Consider the following 22,485-nt stretch of genomic DNA (forward strand, 5'->3'; position numbering starts at 1 on the left):
TAAGAGGTTTAGAAGCCTGGCCATCAATACCCACAAGTTATGGAGGCAAGGGAAACAGGCCCTTGAAAAGAAGGTAATGTGGACTGGGTAGCCTCCGTATTGATAAAGAAGGGGACAGACTTACCTTCCACTGTGAGTGTTACTTAAAGCTCAGCGTCCGTGATGGTCTATGGGACTTCTGAGGGGATCGGGCAGCGTCAGTCTTCAGCCACTAAGCTGAGAAGATCTGGGAAGGAGTGAGTCAGAGAGCCTTGGGCCAGAGTTCCAGGGGCTCTGGGAGTGGCTGCCAGGTGAGTTGAACAGTCTGATTTCCAGTGGGGTCCTGCACAGATGGGACACGGCTTAGGAGGAATCCTGGGCTGCGCGCATTCCCTTGGCCTGGTGGCCAGATTGCTGGCACTTGTAGCAGGCTCCTGGGGGAGGCGGTTCTGGATGAATGCCTGGCCACTGCGGTTTAGGCGTTTGGAAGTTCTTTTGTGCTGGAGATGTGGCTGGGGTTTGTCTCACAGTGGAGGCAAGGAATTGCAACTCAGAAATATGTTGCTACTTGGCTGCCTCTACTCATTACTGTATACCTTGAAGGCGAGGTTAATTAAGTCCTGTTGTGGGGTTTGAGGGCCGGAATTTAATTTTTGGAGTTTTATTTAATGTCCGGAGCAGATTGGGTAATAAAATGTATATTGAGAATAAGATGGCCTTCTGACCTTTTAGGGTCTAGGGCTGTAAAGCGTCTCAGGGTTGCTGCCAAACGAGCCAGGAACTGGGCTGGGTTTTTATATTTGATGAAAAAGAGCCTAAACGCTATCTGATTTGGGATAAAGAAAAAGGAGCATTAACCTTGACTATGCCTTTAGCTCCAGCCACCTTTTTAAGAGTAAATTGCTGGGTAGGGCCAGGAGGGCTAGTCACGGAACGAAACTGTTAGCGGGACTGCGTGTGAGGAGGAGAGGTGATAAAAGGATTATAGGGTGGAGGATCGGAGGCTGAGGAAGAATTGGGACCTAGCTCGGCCTGGCTAGGAGGGAGAGGTCAGATGGGTCTGTGGAAAAGGAAGATTAGAAAGACTCATTGACACTTGGGCTTGGGACTGAGGGGACAGGAGGGAGGGAAAGAAGGAAGATTTGGGACGAGGTGCATTGGGAACAGAGACTCGGGAGGGCCTGATGTGTAAAAGAGTGACTGGATGTCAGGCACCTCAGACCATTTGCCTATTTTACAACAAGAATTATTTAGATATTGTAGGATGGAAAAATTGAAAACGCTGTTTTCTGGCTATTTGGAACTACTGTCGAGTTTGTATTGGGGTCAAGCGGCATTTCAGAAGTAAATTAGACGCTTAGATTTTACGTCAGGTGAGAGTTGAATAGGTTTTAAGTTCTTAAGAACACAGGCTAAGGGAGAAGGAGGAATGGAAGGTGGAAGCTTGCCCATAGTGAAGGAGGCAAGCCCAGAGTAAAGAGAGTAGAGACACGGAGAAGGGGTAGGGGGTTCTTGCCCTCCAGAAAAGCAGAGAAGGGGTTGGGGCGTGGAAATAAGGGGTTGGGGTGCAGAGATAAGAGGTTGGGGCACGGAAATAAGGGATGGGGCACAGAGATAAGAGGTCTGGGCGTGGAAATAAGGGATCAGAGCACAGGGATAAGAGGTCGCGGCCAGGTGCGATGGCTCATGCCTGTAATCCCAGCACTTTGGGAGGCCGAGGCGGGCGGATCACAAGGTCAGGAGATCGAGACCATCTTGGCTAACATGGTGAAACCCCATCTCTACTAAAAATACAAAAAATTAGCCAGGCGTGGTGGCAGGCGCCTGTAATCCCAGCTACTCAGGAGGCTGAGGCAGGAGAATGGCGTGAACCCAGGAGGTGGAGCTTGCAGTGAGCCAAGATTGTGCCACTGCACTCCAACCTGGGCGACAGAGCAAGACTCTGTCTAAAAAAAAAAAAAAAGGTTGGGGTTCCTACTCCTCCTCCAGAAAAGTGGGACTTGCCGCTAAGGGTGAAGGAGAAGGGGTTGAGGGGTTCTTTTTTTTGTGGTGGAATGTCATCAGTTAAGGCAGGAACCGGCCATCTAGATGTGTACGTGCAAGTCACAAGTGATATGATAGCTTAGCTTAAGCTCAACGGCCTGACATTTACTATGATGAATCTAGGTATGGCTGTCTTTGTATTTATACTTCTTGGAGTTTGTTGAGTTTCTTGAATCCATAAATTAACGTTTACACCAAGTTTGATAAGTTTCCAGCCATTAATGCTTCAAAAATTTTTCTCTTCCTTTCTCTCCTTTCCCCAGAGTCCTATTACACATATGTTTGTTTGCTTGATGTTAATCAGCTGGCCTCAGAGGCTCTTTTCTTTTTTCTTTTTTTTTTTTTTTTTTTTTTTGAGATGGAGTCTCGCTGTGTCGCCCAGGCTGGAGTACAGTGGTGCAATCTTGGCTCACTGCAAGCTCCGCCTCCCGGGTTCGCGCCGTTCTCCTGCCTCAGCCTCCCCAGCAGCTGGGACTACAGGTACATGCCATCACGCCCGGCTAATTTTTGTATTTTTAGTAGAGACGGGGTTTCACTGTGTTGGCCAGGATTGTCTCTATCTGCTGACCTTGTGATCCACCCGCCTCAGCATCCCAAAGTGCTGGGATTACAGGTGTAAGCCATTACTCCCAGCCTTTTTTTGTTTGTTTTTTTGTTTTTTAAGACAGAGTCTTGTCCTGTCACCCAGGCTGGAGTGCAGTGGCATAATCTGGGCTCACTGCAACCTCCACCTCCTGGATTCAAGTGATTCTTGAGCCTTAGCCTCCCGAGTAGCTGAGATTACAGGCATGCACCACTATGCCCAGCTAATTTTTGTATTTTTAATAGAGACGTGGTCTCACCATGTTGGCCAGGCTGGTCTCGAACTGCCGACCTCAAGTGAGCCACCTGCCTCAGCCTTCCAAAGTGCTGGGGTTGCAGGCATGAGCAATTGCACCCATCCAATCACTTTTCATTCTGGATCATACACTTTATCAATAGAAAATAACTCCTTTTAGGCCGGGCGCGGTGGCTCACGCCTGTAATCCCAGCACTTTGGGAGGCCGAGGCGGGCGGATCACGAGGTCAGGAGATCCAGACCATCCTGGCTAACACGGTGAAATCCCGTCTCTACTAAAAATACAAAAAAAATGAGCCGGGTGTGGTGGCAGGCGCCTGTAGTCCCAGCTACTCGGAGAGGCTAAGGCAGGAGAATGGCGTGAACCCGGGAGGCGGAGCTTGCAGTGAGCAGAGATTGAGCCACTGCACTCCAGCCTGGGCGACAGTGAGACTCCGTCTCAAAAAAAAAAAAAAAAAAAAAAAAAGAAAATAACTCCTTTTGTCCAAAGTAATGCTATATGCTTTAAATCCAGTTTTCTCTAATATCAAATTTGCCCTGATTTTTGTGTATCTGCTTTTGACTGATACCTATTTCTAATCCTTTTATTTTAAAACTTGGTGTTGTTATCTTTGGAAAGTGTTTTGAAAGCTAAACAGAGCTGAATTTTGTTTGTTGACTTACCCAAGTATGTTTCACATATTTGCATAATGTTGTTATAACTGATATGCTTGGTTTTATTTAGGTCATTGTGTGATGCTTTCTGCTTTTATTTTCTATGATTCGCTGCATTTTCCTTTGCTTTTTGACCATTGCCAAATAGATTACATTTTCTTTTCCTTTCATTTTGAGCTACTTCAGTGGTTTGAAAGTTGTATATCTGGCCAGGTGCAGTGGCTCAGGCCTATAATCCCAGCACTTTGGGAGGCCGAGATGGGAAGATTGCTTGAGCACAGGGATTCAAGACCAGCCTTGGCAACAAAGTAAGATTCCATTGCACCAAAAAATCTAAAAATTAGCTGGGTATGGTGGCGCAGGCCTGTGGTCCCAGCTACTCAGGAAGCTGAGGCAGGAGGATTGCTTGAGCCCGGGAGGTCAAGGCTGCAGTGAGTCAAGATTGTGCCACTGCACTCCAGCCTGGGCAACAGAGTCAGACCCTGTCTCAGAAACAAAACAAAACAGTACAAAAAAAGAAACAGCAAGACAGGGTGCGGTGGCTCCCATCTGTAATCCCAGCACTTTTGGAGGCCAAGGCGGGTGGATCACCTGAAGTGAGGCTTTCAAGACCAGCCTGACCAATATGGTGAAACCCCGTCTCTACTAAAAATACAAAAATTAGCTAGCCGTGGTGGCACATGCCTGTAATCCCAGCTACTTGGGAGGCTGAGGCAGGAGAATCACTTGAACCTGGGAGGCGGAGGTTGTAGTGAGTCAAGATCATGCCACTGCACTCCAGCCTGGGTGACAAAGCGAGACTGTCTCAAAAAATAAACCAACCAACAAACAAATGAAAGAAACAGTGGCCCAGATCCAAGGAGACATGTGACCGTGGATGGCCGAGGCCGCCCATCTTGGCCCCCCAAAGTGCTGGGATTACAGGCGTGAGCCACTACGCCCAGCCAGAAAGCCCATTTTGTAACCCACTTTTGGTAGCCATGTATGTGGGCAGCTTGGACAATATCTGTGGGTCCACTTGGAGGGAAGGAGGCCAGAAGGCTTGAGGGACATCTGAGTGGCATGGAGGTGACAAGGCTCTGGGAGGGCAGCAGACACTCTTGAATGCCAAGGCATGGTCAATGCCTCGTGCAGTGAGCAGCGACTCTGTGTCAGGCACTTCTCTGAACACATCCCACGTGTGAACTCATTCGCTTCCCACAGCAACCCTCCGAGGTAGGCCCTATCATCATCCACATTGCAGAGATGAGGAAACTGAAGCACAGAGAAGTAATGTGCCCAAAGACACACAGGTGTAGGTGGCAGAGCTGGGATTGGAACCCAAGTGCTCTGGCTCCTAATCCTGGCAGGCCGGAAGCACTCCCATATGACTCCCGTGGGGCTGGGGTGGGCTTGGCAATCCTACACAAAACGATTTGCGGTTTTTTGGTTTTTTTTTTTGAGATGGAGTCTCACTCTCTCGCCCAGGCTGGAGTGCAGTGGTGTGATCTTGGTTCAGTGCAACCTCTGCCTCCCAGGTTCAAGTGATTCTCCTGCCTCACCCTCCTGAGCAGCTGGGATTACAGGTGTGTACCACCATGCCCAGTTAATTTTTTTTTGTTTGTTTGAGACGGAGTCTTGCTCTGTCACCCAGGCTGGAGTGCAGTGGCATAATCTTGGCTCACTGCAAGCTCCACCTCCTGAGTCCATGCCATTCTCCTGCCTCAGCCTCCAGAGTAGCTGGGACTACAGGTGCCCGCCACCATGCCTGACTAATTTTTTGTATTTTTTTTAGTAGAGATGGAGTTTCACTGTGTTAGCCAGGATGGTCTTGATCTCCTGACCTCGTGATCTGCCCTCCTCGGCCTCCCAAAGTGCTGGGTTTACAGGCTTGAGCCACCACGCACGGCCCTTTTTTTTTTTTTTTTTTTTTTGAGATGGAGTTTTGCTCTGTTGCCAAGGCTGGAGTGCAGTGGTGCAGTCTTGGCTCACTGCAACCTCCACCTCTCGGGTTCAAGCGATTCTCCTACCTCAGCCTCCTGAGTAGCTGGGATTACAGGTGCGTGCCACCACACCCGGCTAATTTTTTTGTATTTTTTAGTAGAGATGGGGTTTCAACATGTTGACCAGGCTGGTCTGGAACTCCTGACCCACCCGCCTTGGCCTCCCAAAGTGCTGGGATTACAGGCATAGTAAACCACCGTGTCCAGCCTAATTTTTGTATTTTTAATAGAGATGGTGTTTCACCATGTTGGCCAGGCTGGTCTTGAACTCCTGGCCTCAAGTGTTCTGCCCACCTCAGCCTCCCAAAGTGCTGGGATTACGGGCATGAGCCACCACGCCCGGCCCTGTTTTGGGGGGTTTTTTGAGATGGAGTCTTGCCCTGTTGCCCAGGCTGGAGTGCAGTGGCACAATCTCGGCTCACTGCAACCTCTGCCTCCCAGATTCAAGCGGTTCTCCTGCCTCAGCCTTCTGAGTAGCTGGGATTACAGGTGCCTGCGACTATGCCCGGCTAATTTTTGTATTTTAGTAGAGACGGAGTTTCACTATATTGGCCTGGCTGGTCTTGAACTCCCGACCTCAGGTGATCCGCCCGCCTCGGCCTCCCAAAGTGCTGGGATTACAGGCATGAGCCACCACACCCAGCCAGAAAGCCTGTTTTGTAACCCACTTTTGGTAGCCATGTACGTGGGCAGCTTGGACAATATCTGTGGATCTACTTGGAGGGAAGGAGACCAGAAGGTTTGAGGGACATCTGAGTGGCATGGACCTCAGGGAGTGTCAATCAGGTACTCCCTGAGTGACAAGGCTCTGGGAGGGCAGCAGACACCCTCAACGAGGGTGGAAGGTCTGCTGGGACCAGCACTGCTGAGGTTCTGGCGTCTGTGTACCTGTTTCTCCCATTTCCTCCAATGGCTCCAGAGTCCTTTGGGGGAAATACTGCTCCACCCAGACCCTGAGTGGGGTGGGCCAGGGCAGGGCATCATGATCACCAGATGGCTCCCAGCACAGGAGAGGTACAGGGCCGTCCCTCCAGGGTCAGCCTCCCTGGGCAAGTAGGCTGAGTCTACCTTGTCAGGGAGGGAGGAGGCGCATCCTGAGGGCTTAGCGGGCGTGAGCGGAGGGGAACTCAGGGTGCCTCGGTGGATGATGGAGGAGCCACATGTGGGTTACAGGGACAGAGAGAAGGATGGAGAGGAAGAGACAGGGAGGCAGACACAGGGCACACTGACAGGGTCTGAGGGAGGAGGGGCTGGGGGCCTGGACTCCTGGGTCTGACAGGTACAGAGAGGAACAGACACACGCTGAAAGAGACACAGAGAGGAGCCGGGTGTGGTGGCTCACGCCTGTAATCCCAACACTTTGGGAGGCCAAGCAGGGAGGATCACTTGAGCCCAGGAGTTCGAGACCAGTCTGGGCAACAAAGTGAGATCCCCACCCCATCTCTACAAAAAAAAAAAAAAAAAAAAAAAAAGAGAAGGGGAGAGGGGTGGAGATGGGGAAATACAGAGACACAAATATTGCCAGAAACAAAAAACAAGAAAGGGCCGGGCGCAGTACCTCGCATCTGTAATCCCAGCTCTCTGGGAGGCTGAAGCAGGAGGATCACTTGAGGCCAGCAGTTCAAGACCAACCTGGGGAACATATGGGACCACCCCCCACCACCCCTCCGTCTCTACTTTAAAAAAATTTTTTTAAATTAACAAAACCTGACCGGGCACAGTGGCTCACGTCTGTAATCCCAGCACTTTGGGAGGCCAAGGTGGGCGGATTGCTTGAGGCCAGGAGTTCAAGACCAAAAATACAAAAATTAGCCCGGCACGGTGACACGAGCCTGTAATCCCAGCTACTCGGGAGGCTGAGGCAGGAGAATCACTTGAACTAGAAGGCGGAGGTTGCAGTGAGCTGAGATCGTGCCACTGCACTCCAGATACTGATGGAGAAGAAACATGAAGGCGGGGAGAGAGAAACTGTCAGAGGGAGGGGGAGAGAGGCAGTCTGAGAGATAGAGACACTGAGGTAAACCCGCCTCCTTCCCCAGCCCCACAGGCATAAGTAGGCAGAAGCTCACCCCCACGCTGACCTCCTTCTTGGTGTTCTGACAGCGGCAGCCAGTCCTCCCTCAGCTCTGTCCGCCTTCTTTTCTGCTGCTGGCCAAGCCCATTAAGCTGCTACCTTGGCCACAACTGAAGGCCCCACGCCCTGGGGAGAAAACCACTGAAGAGGCGTCCCTGCTCCCCAGCACCCCAAACCATCAATTAATATTAACGAGGGAAGGCTCCTCATTGCCTAAAGACCCCCACTGGGGCTCCGATGGAGGAGAGGCCCCGCCCCCGTGACTCAGGAGGTTAAAGGGCCTGGTGCCGGCTTGTGAGGCCAGTGTCCAGATGGCGTCCAGCAGTGGGAGGGTCACCATCCAGCTTGTGGATGAGGAGGCTGGGGTCGGAGCCGGGGGCCTACAGCTCTTTCGGGGCCAGAGCTATGAGGCAATCCAGGCAGCCTGCCTGGATTCAGGGATCCTGTTCTGCGACCCTTACTTCCCTGCTGGCCCTGATGCCCTTGGCTATGATCAGCTGGGGCCGGACTCGGAGAAGGCCAAAGGCGTGAAATGGATGAGGCCCCATGTAAAGTGTGGCTGGGGTCTGGGCTCTGGGGTCTGAGGGAGGAGTGGCTGGAGGCATGGACTCCTGGGTCTGAGGGAGGAGGGCTGGGGGCCTGGACTCCCTGGTCTGAGGGAGGAGGGGTTGGGGCCTGGACTCCCAGGTCTGAGGGAGGAGGGGGGCTACCATGGGACTGGCTCAGCACAGCTTCTGGAGACCCAGGGAAGCCATGCTCCTGCCCACAGGCTTCCAGGCCTTTCATGGGCTTGGAGGCCCTCACTCCTCTGGATGTGACCTTTCCTTGCTTTCTCGGGCTGAGGCCTGGAATCCCCCACCACCCACAGGAGTTCTGTGCTGAGCCGAAGTTCATCTGTGAAGATATGAGCCGCACAGACGTGTGTCAGGGGAGCCTGGGTGAGACCCTGAACCCACCTTGAGTCCTCAGATCCAGCCAGTTTCAGCTGGGATCCTGACAGCTCCATCCCTTGGTCCCCCCACTCCCGGCCCCTGGGTCCTTCCTCAGTCTCCTCTCTCCCTATGCGTCTCTCTCCCTCCTTCCTTCTTTCTTTCTTTTCATTCTATTCCAGAATGTCACCCATTCTGGAATACAGTGGCACCGTCATAGCTCACTGCAGCCTTAACCTCCTGGACTCAAGCAATCTTCCTGCCTCAGCCTGCCAAGTAGCTGGGACTACAGGTGCATGCCACCATGCCCAGCTAATTTTTAAATTTTCTTGTAGTGGAGTCTTGCCATGTTGGCCAGGCTGGTCTTGAACTCCTAGGCTCAAGTGATCTTCATGCCTTGGCCTCCCAAAGTGCTGGGATTAGAGGCGTGAGCCACCGTGCCAGGCCTCCCTCCTTCCATCCTCACCTAATCCTGGCCTCTCCTCCCAGGTAACTGCTGGTTCCTTGCAGCCGCCGCCTCCCTTACTCTGTATCCCCGGCTCCTGCGCCGGGTGGTCCCTCCTGGACAGGATTTCCAGCATGGCTATGCAGGTGTCTTCCACTTCCAGGTACAGCTCAGTTCCTCTGCCCATGCCTCAGTTTCCCCCATGGTGGCTTGGTGATATGGATTTTTCTTTCTTTTTTTTTTGAGATGGAATCTCGCTCTGTCACCCAGGCTGGAGTGCAGTGGCACAATCTCGGCTCACTGCAACCTTTGCCCCGCCCCCAGGTTCAAGCAATTCTCTGCCTCAGCCCCCTGAGTAGCTGGGATTACAGGCACCCGCCATCATGCCCAGCTAATTTTTTTGTATTTTTAGTAGAGACGGTGTTTCACCATCTTAGCCAGGCTGGTCTCGAACTCCTGACCTCGTGATCCATTGCCTCAGTCTCCCAAAGTGCTGGGATTACAGGTGTGAGCCACCACACCCGGCCGGCAATATGGATTTCATAGTTAACATTGATTTGGGGCTGTAATTCCTGACTCTGGGACTGGTACAGCAGAGTCAGGGCCCAGAGGCAGGGCCCAAGCAGGGTTGGGGGTTGGAAGCCGAGTCCGGCCCTGCATCTTCTCCCGCCAGCTCTGGCAGTTTGGCCGCTGGATGGACGTGGTGGTGGATGACAGGCTGCCCGTGCGTGAGGGGAAGCTGATGTTCGTGCACTCGGAACAGCGGAACGAGTTCTGGGCCCCACTCCTGGAGAAGGCCTACGCCAAGTGAGGACCCCAGTTCCAACCAGCTGCAGCCCCAAGTCCCCGCAGCAGGCATCAAGCCACAGGGGGGACCCACAGTCCCCCAAGCTCTGCAATCCTCCAAACACCCCACCAAGAATCCCAAACCAAGTGACAACCCCCAGAACCCTCATATCACAACATCACTTGAGCAACTTCAGTCTTTTTTTTTTTTTTTTTTTCTTTTGAGACGGAGTTTCACTCACTCTGTCACCCAGGCTGGAGTGCAGTAGCGTGATCTTGGCTCACTGCAACCTCTGCCTCCCAGGTTCCAGCGATTCTCCTGTCTCAGCCTCCCAAATAGCTGGGATTACAGGTGCATACCACCATGCCTGGCTAATTTTTGTATTTTTAGTAGAGATGGGGTTTCATCATGTTAGTCAGGCTGGTCTCCAACTCCTGATCTCAGGTGATCCACCTTCCTCGGCCTCCCAAAGTACTGGGATTACAGGCATGAGCCACCATTCTCAACTGTACCTGCAAATCTTAAACCCCTCTCTCCATCAATATTTCACACAAAACATTCTTGGAGACCCCCAGTCACCCATAATTCTTAAGGATCCTGAAATTTCATATATCAGGCCCTGGATTTGCCAAATCTGGGATTTATCCCCTTGGGTGAGCTGTAATCTTAGATTGTCTCTCCTGGTCCATTGAGAAATCTAAAGCACCCCCAAAATATTGGGTGTCATCCTGGGACCCTCAAATCTTTGCCTTTTCCCCATTCTGAGGCTCTGAAATTCCTGACAAGCCCCCATACGGATGACCCCCTAAGCGGACATCTACCAGAGGCTCAAGGTTTCAGACACAACACCAGGACTCTCAGAATTTTAACACAGCTCTCCCATGCCCCCTGCCAAACTGAAGTCCTGGTCACCCCAAGGACCACAGGCCCAATCTCCAAGGGCTTCTATGTGTGCCACAGTTTCCCTGTCAAGAGTCTGAATTTTTTTTTATTTTTTAAGGTGGAGTTTCGCTCTTGTTGCCCAGGCTGGAGTGCAACGGCACGATCTTGGCTCACTGCAACCTTCACCTCCCGAGTTCAAGCGATTCTTCTGTCTCAGCCTCCCGAGTAGCTAGGGTTACAGGCATGCGCCACCACATCTGGCTAATTTTTGTATTTTTAGTAGAGATGGGGTTTCACTGTGTTGGCCAGGCTGGTCTCGAACTCCTGACCTCAGGTGATCCACTTGCCTCGGCTTCCCAAAGTGCTGGGATTACAGGCGTGAGCCACCATGCCCGGCCAAGAGTCTGAAATTGTTTTAGCTGGGTGTGGTGGTGTGCACCTGTGGGCCCAGCTCCTCGGGAGGCTGAGGTGGGAGGAGGATTGCTTGAACCTGGGAGTTTGAGGCTACAGTGAGATGAGATCACGCCACTGCACTCCAGCCTGGGCCACAGGGTGAGACCCTGAAAAAAGTCTCAAAACTTGCGGAATTTCCCCTGGGGATTCCACACCCTGAGATAGAGGTCCCTGCAGATCCCAGGGCAGGGGTGCCTGAGATGCTTGTACTTGCCTCAACCCTCACCCCAGATTTGCCCCCAACAGGCTCCACGGCTCCTATGAGGTGATGCGGGGCGGCCACATGAATGAGGCTTTTGTGGATTTCACAGGCGGCGTGGGTGAGGTGCTCTATCTGAGACAAAACAGCATGGGGCTCTTCTCTGCCCTGCGCCATGCCCTGGCCAAGGAGTCCCTCGTGGGCGCCACTGCCCTGGTAAGAGACCTGGACTCGCATGGGGAACCCCCACCAGGACCAGAGCACAGTCGGGTGTGGTGCGTGGGTGGAGTGCTTCCTCTGTTCTTCTCTGCTTCTGTTACTGGCTTAGGCTCACTCATAAATCTAACTAGTCAAAAATAAATTCATTTGCTCTCATGAATCAGGGGCCTCAGGCACAGCTGGATCCAGATGCCGAGGGTGTTGCATCTGTATCCAGCATGAGGGTATGTTTATTCCTCATTCTGCATTAGTGTCACTCTCAGCCAGGCTCTCCCCTCATGGGCATAAAAGATACCCCATAGCTGCAGGTATCTCCTACCACCCCAGGGGTTATTAAAAAAAAAAAAAAAAAAGTGCCTCTTTCTGATAATTTCAGTAAAAGTCCCAGGATTGATTCTCGTGGGCTTAGCTTAGGTCATGTGTTCATCTGTGACTCCATGACACACTCATTCATTCACTGAGTTGGTCTAACTCCTTCACTCATTCATTCACTTAAATCCTCTACTGAGTTACTGCTTCTCTTTTTCTTTCGTGTCTCTTTCTTCTGTATCTTTCTTTGTCTCTATGTCTCTGTCTGTCTCCTCTTTCCATCTATTTTTTGAGACGGAATCTTGCTCTGTCACCCAGGCTGGAGTGCAGTGGCATGATCTTGGCTCACTGTAACCTCTGTCACCCGAGTTCAAGCAATTCTCCTGTGTCAGCCTCCCGAGTAGCTGGGACTACAGGCGCCCACCACCACGCCCAGCTAATTTTTTGTATTTTTAGTAGAGATGGGGTTTCACCGTGTTAGCCAGGATGGTCTCAATCTCCTGACCTTGTGATCTGCCCGCCTCGGCCTCCCAAAGTGCTGGGATTATAGGTGCGAGCCACCACACTAGGCCCTCTTTCCATCTATTTTGTTTGTTTTTGTTTTTGGAGGCAGGATCTCATCTCTCACTCTATCAGCCAGGCCAGAGTACCGTAGTGTCATCATAGCTCGATAGAGCCTTGACCTCTGGGCTCAAGGGATCCTCCTGCCTCAGCCTCTGGAGTAGCTGGGACCACTGGTGCGCACCACCATGCCTGTTGAATTTTTAAATGTTTTGTAGACTTGGGGTCTTGCTATGTTGCCCAGGCTGGTCTTGGACTCCTGGCCTCAAGCAGTCCTTCCACCTTGACCTCCCTAAGTGCTGGGATTACAGGCGTGAGCCTGTACCTCCATCTCCTTTTGTCTCGTTTCCATTTCCCTTCCTCTCCCTTTCTCTCTCGCCTTCAGTCACTAACCCTGACACGGTCTCTGAGCTGCGTGCCATTCAGTTCAGTGCTCTGGTTGGCTCCTGCCTTGGTGGCAGGAGGTTGGGGGCAGGGAGGAGCAGCTGCCCTCCTGTCCCCTACCTCGGCCTCACCATCCCATCCCCTGCCCAGAGTGACCGGGGTGAGTACCGCACAGAAGAAGGCCTGGTAAAGGGACACGCATATTCCGTCACGGGCACATACAAGGTAAGTGTCCCCCCATGGGTGGGGTGGCAGGCCATGTCCAGGCATCACCACCATTGACGATGCTGCCCCAGGTGTTCCTGGGCTTCACTAAGGTGCGGCTGCTGCGGCTGCGGAACCCATGGGGCCGCGTGGAGTGGACCGGGGCCTGGAGTGACAGGTGGGATGGGTCTGGGGTGGGTGTGGGGCTGGACCCCACCTGCCCGCCCCTCACACCGCAGTCTCTCCAGCTGCCCACGCTGGGACACACTCCCCACCGAGTGCCGCGATGCCCTGCTGGTGAAAAAGGAGGATGGCGAGTTCTGGTGAGTTCGTCAGGGTCCCAGCTCTGCCTCTGGGAGGGTCTCTGTGCCAAGGGGTTCAGGGAGGGCGAGCCCCAATTGAAGGATGGGTCCTAATGGGGAGAAACTGTGTACATCGGTGGTAATTTTGGGGCCAGGTTCTATTTTGGGAAGTCAAGGAAGAATTGGTAGTAATATTAGCCTCTGATTGGAGTGGGTTTAAAAAAGTAGTAATATTAGGGGAATTTGAAGGCATAGTTATCTGTGGAGGGTTGAAAGGGATGGGCAGTATTTAGGGCAGTGGAGGAAGGCTTGGTGATATTTGGGGCATTTCTTGAGATTTGGCAATGTTGAGGGGCTGAAGGATACTTGTTGGTAATTCAGAGTCTGAGGGTCTTGCTATTTGGGGGTTGGTGGCAATTTAACGATATTTGGGGGCAGCTTGTGAATCTTGGCGATTTGTGGGGCATGTCTGAGGACTTGGAGGAATTTGGGGGAGCTAGAGGCCCAGCCATTTGGGGGTCATTTCTGGAGCCTGAAGGGTATTTGGCAATATTTAAGAAATGTGAGGGGCTTTGGGACCTGGGAGTCATTTCTGGGATCTTGGGACCCCCTCAAGGTGGGGCCGGGCAGGGTCTGACTGGGCCACCGTGCAGGATGGAGCTGCGGGACTTCCTCCTCCATTTCGACACGGTGCAGATCTGCTCGCTGAGCCCGGAGGTGCTGGGCCCCAGCCCGGAGGGGGGCGGCTGGCACGTCCACACCTTCCACGGCCGCTGGGTGCGCGGCTTCAACTCTGGCGGGAGCCAGCCTAATGCTGGTGAGGCCTGAGGGGCCCTGAAAGGTTGCCGGGGTGGGGGGGTGCTGTGGCCGGCTGGGAAACCCCCTTTCTTCCTCCACCCTTAGAAACCTTCTGGACCAATCCTCAGTTCCGTTTAACGCTGCTGGAGCCCGACGAGGAGGAGGACGAGGATGAGGAAGGGCCCTGGGGGGGCTGGGGGGCTGCAGGAGCGTGGGGCCCAGCGCGGGGGGGCCGCACGCCCAAGTGCACGGTCGTTCTGTCCCTCATCCAGCGCAACCGGCGGCGCCTGAGAGCCAAGGGCCTCACTTACCTCACCGTGGGCTTCCACGTATTCCAGGTGAGGTCCTGGGCAGAGCTGGGGCTTGAGGGAACCCGGAGGGTGGAAGGGCGGGGCCAAGGAGCAGGGGAGGCATGGAGGGGCGTGGTAAGAGGGGAGGTGTGGAGGGCGGGGCCAAGGGGGAGGAGGGGAGTGCTGGCGGGGGGACTGAGGGGGATTGGGAGGTGTGGAGGAGCGGGGCCAAGAGGGGACGGCGCGGGAGGGGAGTAGGGGGGGAGTAGGGGGGGAGTAGGGGGCGAGTAGGGCTCGGGGCCAGGTCTCAGAGGGAAGAGGGAGCTAAGGGAATGAGAGGGAGGGGCTCAGGGACAGACTGAGGGGCCGAGGTTAAGGACAGAGAGAGGCTGGGGGTTAGAAGGGCCAGAGGGGGGCCCAAGGAGACAGAGAAGGCGCTGAGAGCGCAGATGAGGAAGGAAGGGTTGGGGAGGGGTCGGCGAGGGCCCGGGTCGGGGACTGCGGGGCAAAGGTTCAATAAGGGTCTAATGGGACGAAGAAGGAGGGAGAGGGCAGAGAGGTGAGGAGAAGCAGGGAGGGGACTCTGAGCGGTGGCCACTTCTCCCCTGCCCCGACGCCCCCCTGCCCCGACGCCCCCCTGCCCCGACGCCCCCCTCTCCCCTGCCCCGACGCTCCCCTCTCCCCTGCCCCGACGCTCCCTGCTCTTGCTTCTTGCTTCTTTCAGATTCCAGAGGAGGTGAGTCTGGGATAGGGTCAACCGGCCCTGGGGCTTGGTCGGCCTGTGCTGAGGATGGGGGGCAGAGCCGGGGTCCAGGGGCGGGGGAGGCGTGGACGGGGGTTGGGCAGGGTGGACGGGGCGGGCTGGAAGATGCGGGGCTGAAGGGCCGGGGGTGAGCCTGGTCCGTGGTCACGCCGCCCGGTCCCCAGCTGCTGGGCCTCTGGGACTCCCCGCGCAGCCGCGCGCTCCTGCCCCGGCTGCTGCGCGCCGACCGCTCGCCCCTCAGCGCCCGCCGCGACGTGAGCCGCCGCTGCCGTCTGCGCCCTGGCCACTACCTGGTGGTGCCTAGCGCCGCCCACGCCGGCGACGAGGCCGACTTCACTCTGCGTGTCTTCTCCGAGCGCCGCCACACGGCCGTGTGAGCCCCGGGCACCCAAATCTGACCCCATCCCTGCCTAGACAGGCCCCGAGACCCCTGAGACCCCTGAGACCCCTGAGACCCCTGAGACCTGACCCGCCCCCAGAACCCCCCGCCCGGCGAGAATGAGGCCAGGGCTCCATGGTCCCCACCTAGACCTCACGCGATTCCTCACGCGATTCCTCACGCGATTCCTCACGCGATTCCTCACGCGATTCCTCACCTGAGACCCCACGCGACTCCTCACCTGAGACCCCACGCGATTCCTCACGCGATTCCTCACGCGATTCCTCACGCGATTCCTCACCTGAGTCCCCACCTGAGTCCCCACGCGATTCCTCACCTGAGTCCCCGTCCCACACAGCCCCAGCTGGGGCAAACAGCCCCCTCCCAACTTCCCATCTGTAATTTGCAGGGAGATCGACGACGTGATCAGCGCAGACCTGCAGGCTCTCCAGGTGGGGACTGTTCCGCGAGAGGCGGGATGGGGCGGGGGTCTTGGCCAGCACTAAACTTCCCCTATGCCGCAGGGTCCCTACTTGCCCCTGGAGCTGGGGTTGGAGCAGCTGTTTCAGGAGCTGGCTGGAGAGGTGAGGAGGGGAATTGGGCTGAGGGAGCATCCCGCTGCGGCCTCCCCTTGGGGACCCCCCTTCCCCCACCCCCAGCATCTCAGGTGTCTCATTTTGCTTGCTTTTTCTTCCCTCTGGGCTTAAATCTCATGACCTTTTCTTGAAATGCTCACAGCTCCTCCCTGCCTCAGGGCCTTGGGCTCAGTCCATACCCTCTCCCAGGACCACCCTCTCCCTCCTGACACTGCCGGCCAGGCTCAGGCCTCATCTAAGGTGCCCAGCCCTGGAAGCTCTCCCTGACCCTCCCCCAGGCCGGTCTGCTGGCCTCTCACCAGCTGTCACAGCCCAGTGCTTCCCCCGTCACAGCCCTGGCCCCGTGGGGAAAGGTCTGTCTCCCCCACTCCTGGAGCTAGGGCTCTGAGGCTCTGTGGCTCTGTCAGCCCCTGCCGTGTCCCTAGCACAGGGCTTGGCCCAGAGCAGCTGGATGAGTAAGTGGCCTCACAAGCCCTCTTTCCTGGACTAGGAGGAAGAACTCAATGCCTCTCAGCTCCAGGCCTTACTAAGCATTGCCCTGGAGCCTGGTGAGTTGGCTGGGATGGGGGCAGGAGGAGGGGTCTTAGCCCAGGGGTCCTGCAACCAGAGCCAGTGCCACCCTATGTCTATGAACCCACTGTGCTGCTGGGAGTTGGGCTCAGGAAGCCAGGGCTCAGCCTGGCAGCATCTCCCTGTAGGGGATCTTGTGTGGACCCCGTGACCTGGGCCACGGCTGCTCGCAAGCTCCCCTTCCGCTGAAAGGCAAGGCTGCCTTGAGCACAGACTGGGCACTCCCTGCCTGGCTTTGAATCCCAGCTCTGCTAGGCGCAGCAGTCACTGGCTCCCTGTGCCTCGGCTTCTATAATATGGGACTGACAACATTACCTGCTTAAGGGAGTCACATCCACACAGCCCTTAAAGTGGTGGCCAGAATGCAGGAAGCGCTGTGGTTTGATTTTGTTTTTCCTGTAGCCAGGGCCCACACCCGTACCCCCAGAAGAGAGATTGGGCTCAGGACCTGTGAGCAGCTGCTGCAGTGTTTTGGGGTACGTGGGGGGCAGTGCCTGGGTGAGGGAGGGAGTGGGGAAGGGGACGTTGGGGTCTCTCCCCTTCTGGAGAGATTGACCTTAACCAGATGCCCCCCACCCCCAACACAGCATGGGCAAAGCCTGGCCTTACACCACTTCCAGCAGCTCTGGGGCTACCTCGTGGAGTGGCAGGTGAGGTGGGAGACTGGGCCTCTTCCCAGAAAGAGAGAAACCTTTACTAACAGAGACATAGGCACCCTGTGGGCTATCAGAGCCCTAGGGAACGAGGGGGTATTGGACTATGCTGGCTTGGAGAGATCGGGCTGGGATATCCCTGCCCCCGCCCAGCCTCAGCTTGTCCTCTGGGTCATTGCCCTTAATTCCGATTTTACAGATTGGGAAACAGAAGTTCAAAGTGGTTAGGCTGCTTGCTGGGGGTCCACACCAGAAGAGGGAGTTGGGATGGGCACCAGGCTGTCTTGCCTGGGAGGCCCCATTGGCAGCCCTCTTCAGGGCCTGGGGGGTAGCCCTGACTCATCCTTCCTGCCTAGGCCATATTCGACAAGTTCGATGAGGACGCCTCTGGAACCATGAACTCCTACGAGCTGAGGCTGGCGCTGAATGCAGCAGGTGTGGACAGGGTCCTGGGGTGGTCGTGGGGACAGGACCTGTTCTCTCCCATCCCATCGTTTCCCAGTCCCCCTTGCTCAGCTGTGGCCGTCTGCACCTCGGCCATCCACAAGCCCACACCTTAGCTTGTTGCCAGTCCCTGGCAGGGGTTGGGTGACCCTGAAAGAGGCCAAATAAGGAAGAAGGAGGGCAAGGGGTGTGTGTGGGGTAGGGAGGACATGAAAGGGGGATGTGCCTGGTAGGGTGCTGGGGGAGAGAGAGGCCCCTCCAGGAAGGGGAATATTTAGGAGCTGGTGTCTGAGAGGCTCTGGCCCCTAGGGCAGCATGGTAGAATGTTCTGGATTCTGGTGCACCGGGGTTGGAATCCTCACTCTACTGACTCCAGGAGGGGCCCTGGACACTTGACTTCATCTCTTTGAGCCTCTGTTTTCCTCTAAAATGGCCAGGGCCTGGTGTAGTGGCTCACACCTATGGTCCTAGCTACTCAGGAGGCTGAGGCTTAAGGATGGCTTGAGCCCGGGAGGCTGAGGCTGCAGTGAGCCGTGACTGTGCCTGGGCGACAGAGCAAGAGCCTGCCTCTCAAAAAAAAAAAAAAAAAAGCTAGTACACAGGGTGGTGAGGAGTCGTCCACGCACTGCAGGGCATAGCACTTAGTGATCGGAGAACGCAGCTTTCATTACCAAAAGCCCCAAAGAGAGCCGGCCAATGGCCTCTGCTACTAGGCTGAGTTCCTCTTGATGAGCTGGAACAAGCCCAGCACAACATCCTAACCAAGAAACGGAGCCAGAGAGAAAGGCTTTCCATGGGCTCCAAGGCAGATGAGACAGTACAGGACGGTGACCCTCATGTGGAGGGGATTTGGAGTGGGCTGCGGTCAGAACTTGGAGTTCCCAGATCCCCAACCCCACTCGGGGCCTGTCTGCCACCACACAGCAGAGGGAGCCACAGGGAGATGGGGGCTGGGGTGACTGACGGGAGTCTGAGAGCCAGAGGGAGAGGGTTTGGGTGTGGCTGTGAGTGTGAGACCCAGAGAAGGTGGTCAAGTGTCCAAGGATGTTGAAGAAAAGAGCCAGCCGGGTGTGGTGGCTCACGCCTGTAATGCTAGCACTTTGGGAGGCTGAGGCAGGCAGATTGCTTGAGCCTAGGAGTTCAAGACCAGCCTGGGCAACGGGGCGAGACCCCTTCTCTACAAAAAATAAAAAAGCCAGGTGTGGTGGTGCTCACCTGTAGCCCCAGCTACTTGAGAGGATCGCACTCACCCTGCCCCTCTGCACAGGTCACTGCAGCCAGTACCTGGATGGGGGCAAGGGAGTCATCTGCTTGAGCCCAGGAGTCCAAGACCAGCCTCAGCAACATAGTGAGACCTCATCTCTATTTAAAAAAAAAAAAAAAAGGCCGGCCACCGTGGCTCATGTCTGTAATCTCAGCACTTTGGGAGGCCGAGGCAGGTGGATCACCTGAGGTCAGGAGTTCGAGACCAGCCTGGCCAACATGGCAAAACCTCCATCTCTACTAAAACTATGAAAATTAGCCGGGTGTAGTGGTGCATGCCTGTAATCCCAGCTACTTGGGAGGCTGAGACAGAAGAATCTCTTGAACCCGGGAGGCGGAGGTTGCAGTGAGCCAAGATCATGCCATTGTACTCCAGCCTGGGCAACAGAGCAAGACTATGTCACAAAAACAAAAAACAGCCCAAGTCAAAGGCGGGGGGGAAGTGGGGTCAGAGACAGCCAAGGATTGGGAGATGTGGGGCAGAGAGGAAGAGGCTGGGCTGGAGATAGACAGGAGTGGAGGTGAGGGAGCAAGGACTCACAGCAGGGGGCAGGTGGCAGGCTTGTGTTCACGCATCTGGCACCACTGAGTGCCTGTTACATGCCAGGAGTTATTCCAGGAAGAAGGAAACTGATAAAGTGCCCTTGAGAATTTCTCAAACGAGAACTCCTGCAGGGGCAGCTGAGGGGCTCCAGCTCCTTCTCGGGTCCTTCCACCCCATCTGGCTGGGTTTCCCCATAGCCCTGGGCACGGCAGCCTCTACCCCTATGCCCAAGGGCAGATGAATGCCAGAGGGAGAGTGACCTGGGGCAGGTCACACGGGCAGGAAGAGGCTGCAGGCCACCTGACCTCCTGTTAAACAGCACCTGGCACTGGGCACAGCATGGAATGGCACTTACTTGGTAGATATTTGTGAAGAGAATGAACACACAGAGTGGAGGTGAAGATGGGCTTTGGAAGCAGCAGAAGCCCATGAAGCGGTCCTCGGAACTGGGTTTGGCCGTGTGGGAAACAAAGGAGGTCATCAGGCATGACCTTGCGTCTCAGAAGGGGTCAAGAACCCATTGTTTTGGGTTGTTAGAAGCCTCCAATGAGACTCCACAGCAGACATGGTTTCTCAGCTTTAGAAATCGCCTCTGAGGTGGACTGTAAAGAAACTGACTCCATATGGGATTGACGGTATTTTTTGCTGCACAGAAATATCCTCCAGCAGGCAAGGAGAAAGCCCCACAGGATTTAAGGAGTAACAGTACCCACACATCGAGTCACGTGTCAGACGCTGTCCTGAGCGCTCTGTCTTCACACCCTATGGGTCGGAGCTGTCTTAGTCCCCGTTTGATGGATGAGGAAACAGGCTCAGAGGATTGAAGGGGTCAGCCCCTGCTCATCCTGCTGGGATGGGGCAGAGTTGGGGTGTGACACCCTGTGGCATCCGTGTCCTCCCTGAGGAGGTGGGATGGGGATGCAATGCCAAGGTGGGTTCCCTGAGCCGCTGGGCTCAGAAGCAGCCTCCCCCTAGGCTTCCACCTGAACAACCAGCTGACCCAGGCCCTCACCAGCCGCTACCGGGATAGCCGTCTGCGTGTGGACTTCGAGCGGTTCGTGTCCTGTGTGGCCCAGCTCACCTGCATCTTCTGTGAGTACCACCCCTGGCACGGTGGGGCATGGGGGGAAGGGGTACAGGGACTGGTGGGCACTCACCCTGCCCCTCTCTGCACAGGCCACTACAGCCAGCACCTGGATGGGGGTGAGGGGGTCATCTGCCTTACCCACAGACAGGTAAGCCAGGTGGGAGGGACAGGGCGGCTCAGGCTCTGTCCCAGGAGCTCCCTGCCTCAAGCCACTGTCTTCCTTCTCTTCCTTAGTGGATGGAGGTGGCCACCTTCTCCTAGGATCTCAGGACGGGCGCACCTGCTGCTCGGGGCAGGGTTGCTGAGCAAGACCCCCTCCCTAGGCCTTGCCTGGCACGGGTGCTGCTCTCTGGCATCCACCTGCCTGGGGCTGGTCTCTGGCCCTCGCTGCTCATGGCCGGGCGACCACTCTGGCCTGTGTACTCCTCAGTCAGAAACAAGAACAGCGACAGCCCCTCTTGAGCAGATGACATGAGCTAGTCCATGTTGACAGCTTAAGACAGTGCTAGCTCTGCCCTGGCTCTCCTAGGAGGTGGAGGACAGACACGGGAGAGAGAAAAAAAGATGACACTGCAGGAATCCTTCTTAAAAATATTACATGTTTTATTGTCCTGTCCCCAGAGGGTGGTTTATCCAGAAACCGAGAAAAAAAAAATCAGAATAAACTCAAAAAAAAAAAAAAAAAAAGGGTAGGGGGAGCAAAACTATCAACCACCAGGCAGCCAGGCCAGCAGCCCACCTCCACCTCTGGAGGGTCCCCAGAGACCCATGCCCGACGCAGACCCAGAGGAGCATCGGCAAGGGGCCCGGGCAGAGAATCGGCTATGTCTTCATTATGAGAGCAGGAGAGACGGCAGAGATACGTTGCTAGGTGAATATATATTTATATAATAAATCCGTAAGTTAATAAAGTAAATAGTAATTCTCTGAAAGTTTTTAATTTTTTATAGTTTTTTTGTTTTTTTTTTTGTTTTTGTTGTTTTGTGTTTTTTTTCCTTTTTTTTTTTTTTTTTTGGTTCTTAGAAAATCTGAGACACGTGAGGCCAGACAAAGCAAGGCCGGGGTTGGTGGGATGGAGTAGGGCTCAGGGGGACCTGGTCTGCCAACTCAGCTCTGCTGTGAAAGCGGGGTGCTCGTTGGGGCCCCCATCTCCTGGCAATGGCAAGTGAGTCTGGAGCAGGGAGGGTAGAGGGGCTGGGTGGGTCCCCAGCCGTCAGGTGGCGGTGGTGCCCTCTGCTGGCCCCTCGCATGGCCCAGGCGGTTCCTGGACAAGGCACATGGGGCTTTGGCCTGGATGGGGGAGGCCTTGAAGAGACCTGGGTGTGGTGAGGCATCCCCAGGGCATAGAAGGGACTGGTTGTGCTGTGGGAATCCACTGGCCCCTCCTTGGTTAAAAAAGCACAACACATCATACATATTTACTAGACCAGAAGCACTGGCCCCAAGTCTCCCCAGCCTGGTCGGGGGAACCTCCTGGCCAACCCACAGAGAGGAGAGAGCCTGCCCCAGCCCCTCCCTGCCCACCCACCCACCCACCCTGGAGGACTGCAGAGAGTGCTTTGCATAGATACAGAGTGGAGGAACGGGACTATGGGGCTGCCCCGGCCCCTCCTGGAGGCCGTAGGGGGTGTTGGGTCGGGTCTCTCTGGGGCCTCACAGGTCGCTCTCGCCATACAGGGCCGTGGAGAAGGACTTGTAGTCGAGGGCGCCGGGTACGGCATCAGGACCCTGGTATGGCGCCATGCGGGCGATGCAGTATTCAGCCTGGTCGGGGGGCAGCTCTCTCCGCAGCTCCTCAGCTGTGATGAAGTTCTGGGGCAGGCAGGATGGGACTCTGAGCCATCCCCACCCACA

The 22,485-nt window shown here is 55.3% G+C and overlaps 2 protein-coding genes across 9 annotated transcripts in view; one reads left to right on the forward strand and one right to left on the reverse strand.

Annotated features, from left to right (window-relative positions):
- The first annotated feature begins 7,572 nt into the window (after positions 1 to 7,572).
- CAPN12 (calpain 12) lies at positions 7,573 to 21,633 on the forward strand. Its single transcript, XM_032173025.2, has 21 exons — positions 7,573 to 8,118; positions 8,439 to 8,508; positions 8,989 to 9,107; positions 9,618 to 9,751; positions 11,313 to 11,481; positions 12,889 to 12,963; positions 13,035 to 13,120; positions 13,191 to 13,265; positions 13,898 to 14,061; positions 14,148 to 14,380; positions 15,057 to 15,068; positions 15,260 to 15,468; positions 15,884 to 15,926; positions 15,999 to 16,058; positions 16,561 to 16,618; positions 17,043 to 17,116; positions 17,228 to 17,290; positions 17,650 to 17,728; positions 20,520 to 20,636; positions 20,721 to 20,779; positions 20,866 to 21,633. The coding sequence occupies exons 1-21, from the start codon at positions 7,882 to 7,884 to the stop codon at positions 20,890 to 20,892; spliced, it is 2,163 nt and encodes a 720-aa protein (XP_032028916.1). The 5' UTR covers positions 7,573 to 7,881; the 3' UTR covers positions 20,893 to 21,633.
- ACTN4 (actinin alpha 4) overlaps positions 21,211 to 22,485 on the reverse strand; it is an 83,283-nt gene continuing 82,008 nt past the window's right edge. For 3 of the 8 annotated variants that reach the window (XM_058426366.1, XM_058426367.1, XM_058426365.1), the window contains exons 21-22: positions 22,289 to 22,443; positions 21,211 to 22,016 (exon numbers count right to left, since the gene is read on the reverse strand). In XM_058426366.1, coding sequence (XP_058282349.1) covers positions 21,845 to 22,016; positions 22,289 to 22,443 — 327 coding nt within the window. In that variant the 3' untranslated portion in view covers positions 21,211 to 21,844. Of the gene's footprint in view, positions 22,444 to 22,485 lie in introns of all 8 variants that reach the window. The other 5 variants (XM_032173020.1, XM_032173019.2, XM_032173018.1 and 2 more) reach the window with 2 other exon arrangements.

This window comes from Hylobates moloch, unplaced genomic scaffold, assembly GCF_009828535.3.
Source record: "Hylobates moloch isolate HMO894 unplaced genomic scaffold, HMol_V3 SCAFFOLD_13, whole genome shotgun sequence".
NCBI classification, from domain to species: Eukaryota; Metazoa; Chordata; class Mammalia; order Primates; family Hylobatidae; genus Hylobates; species Hylobates moloch.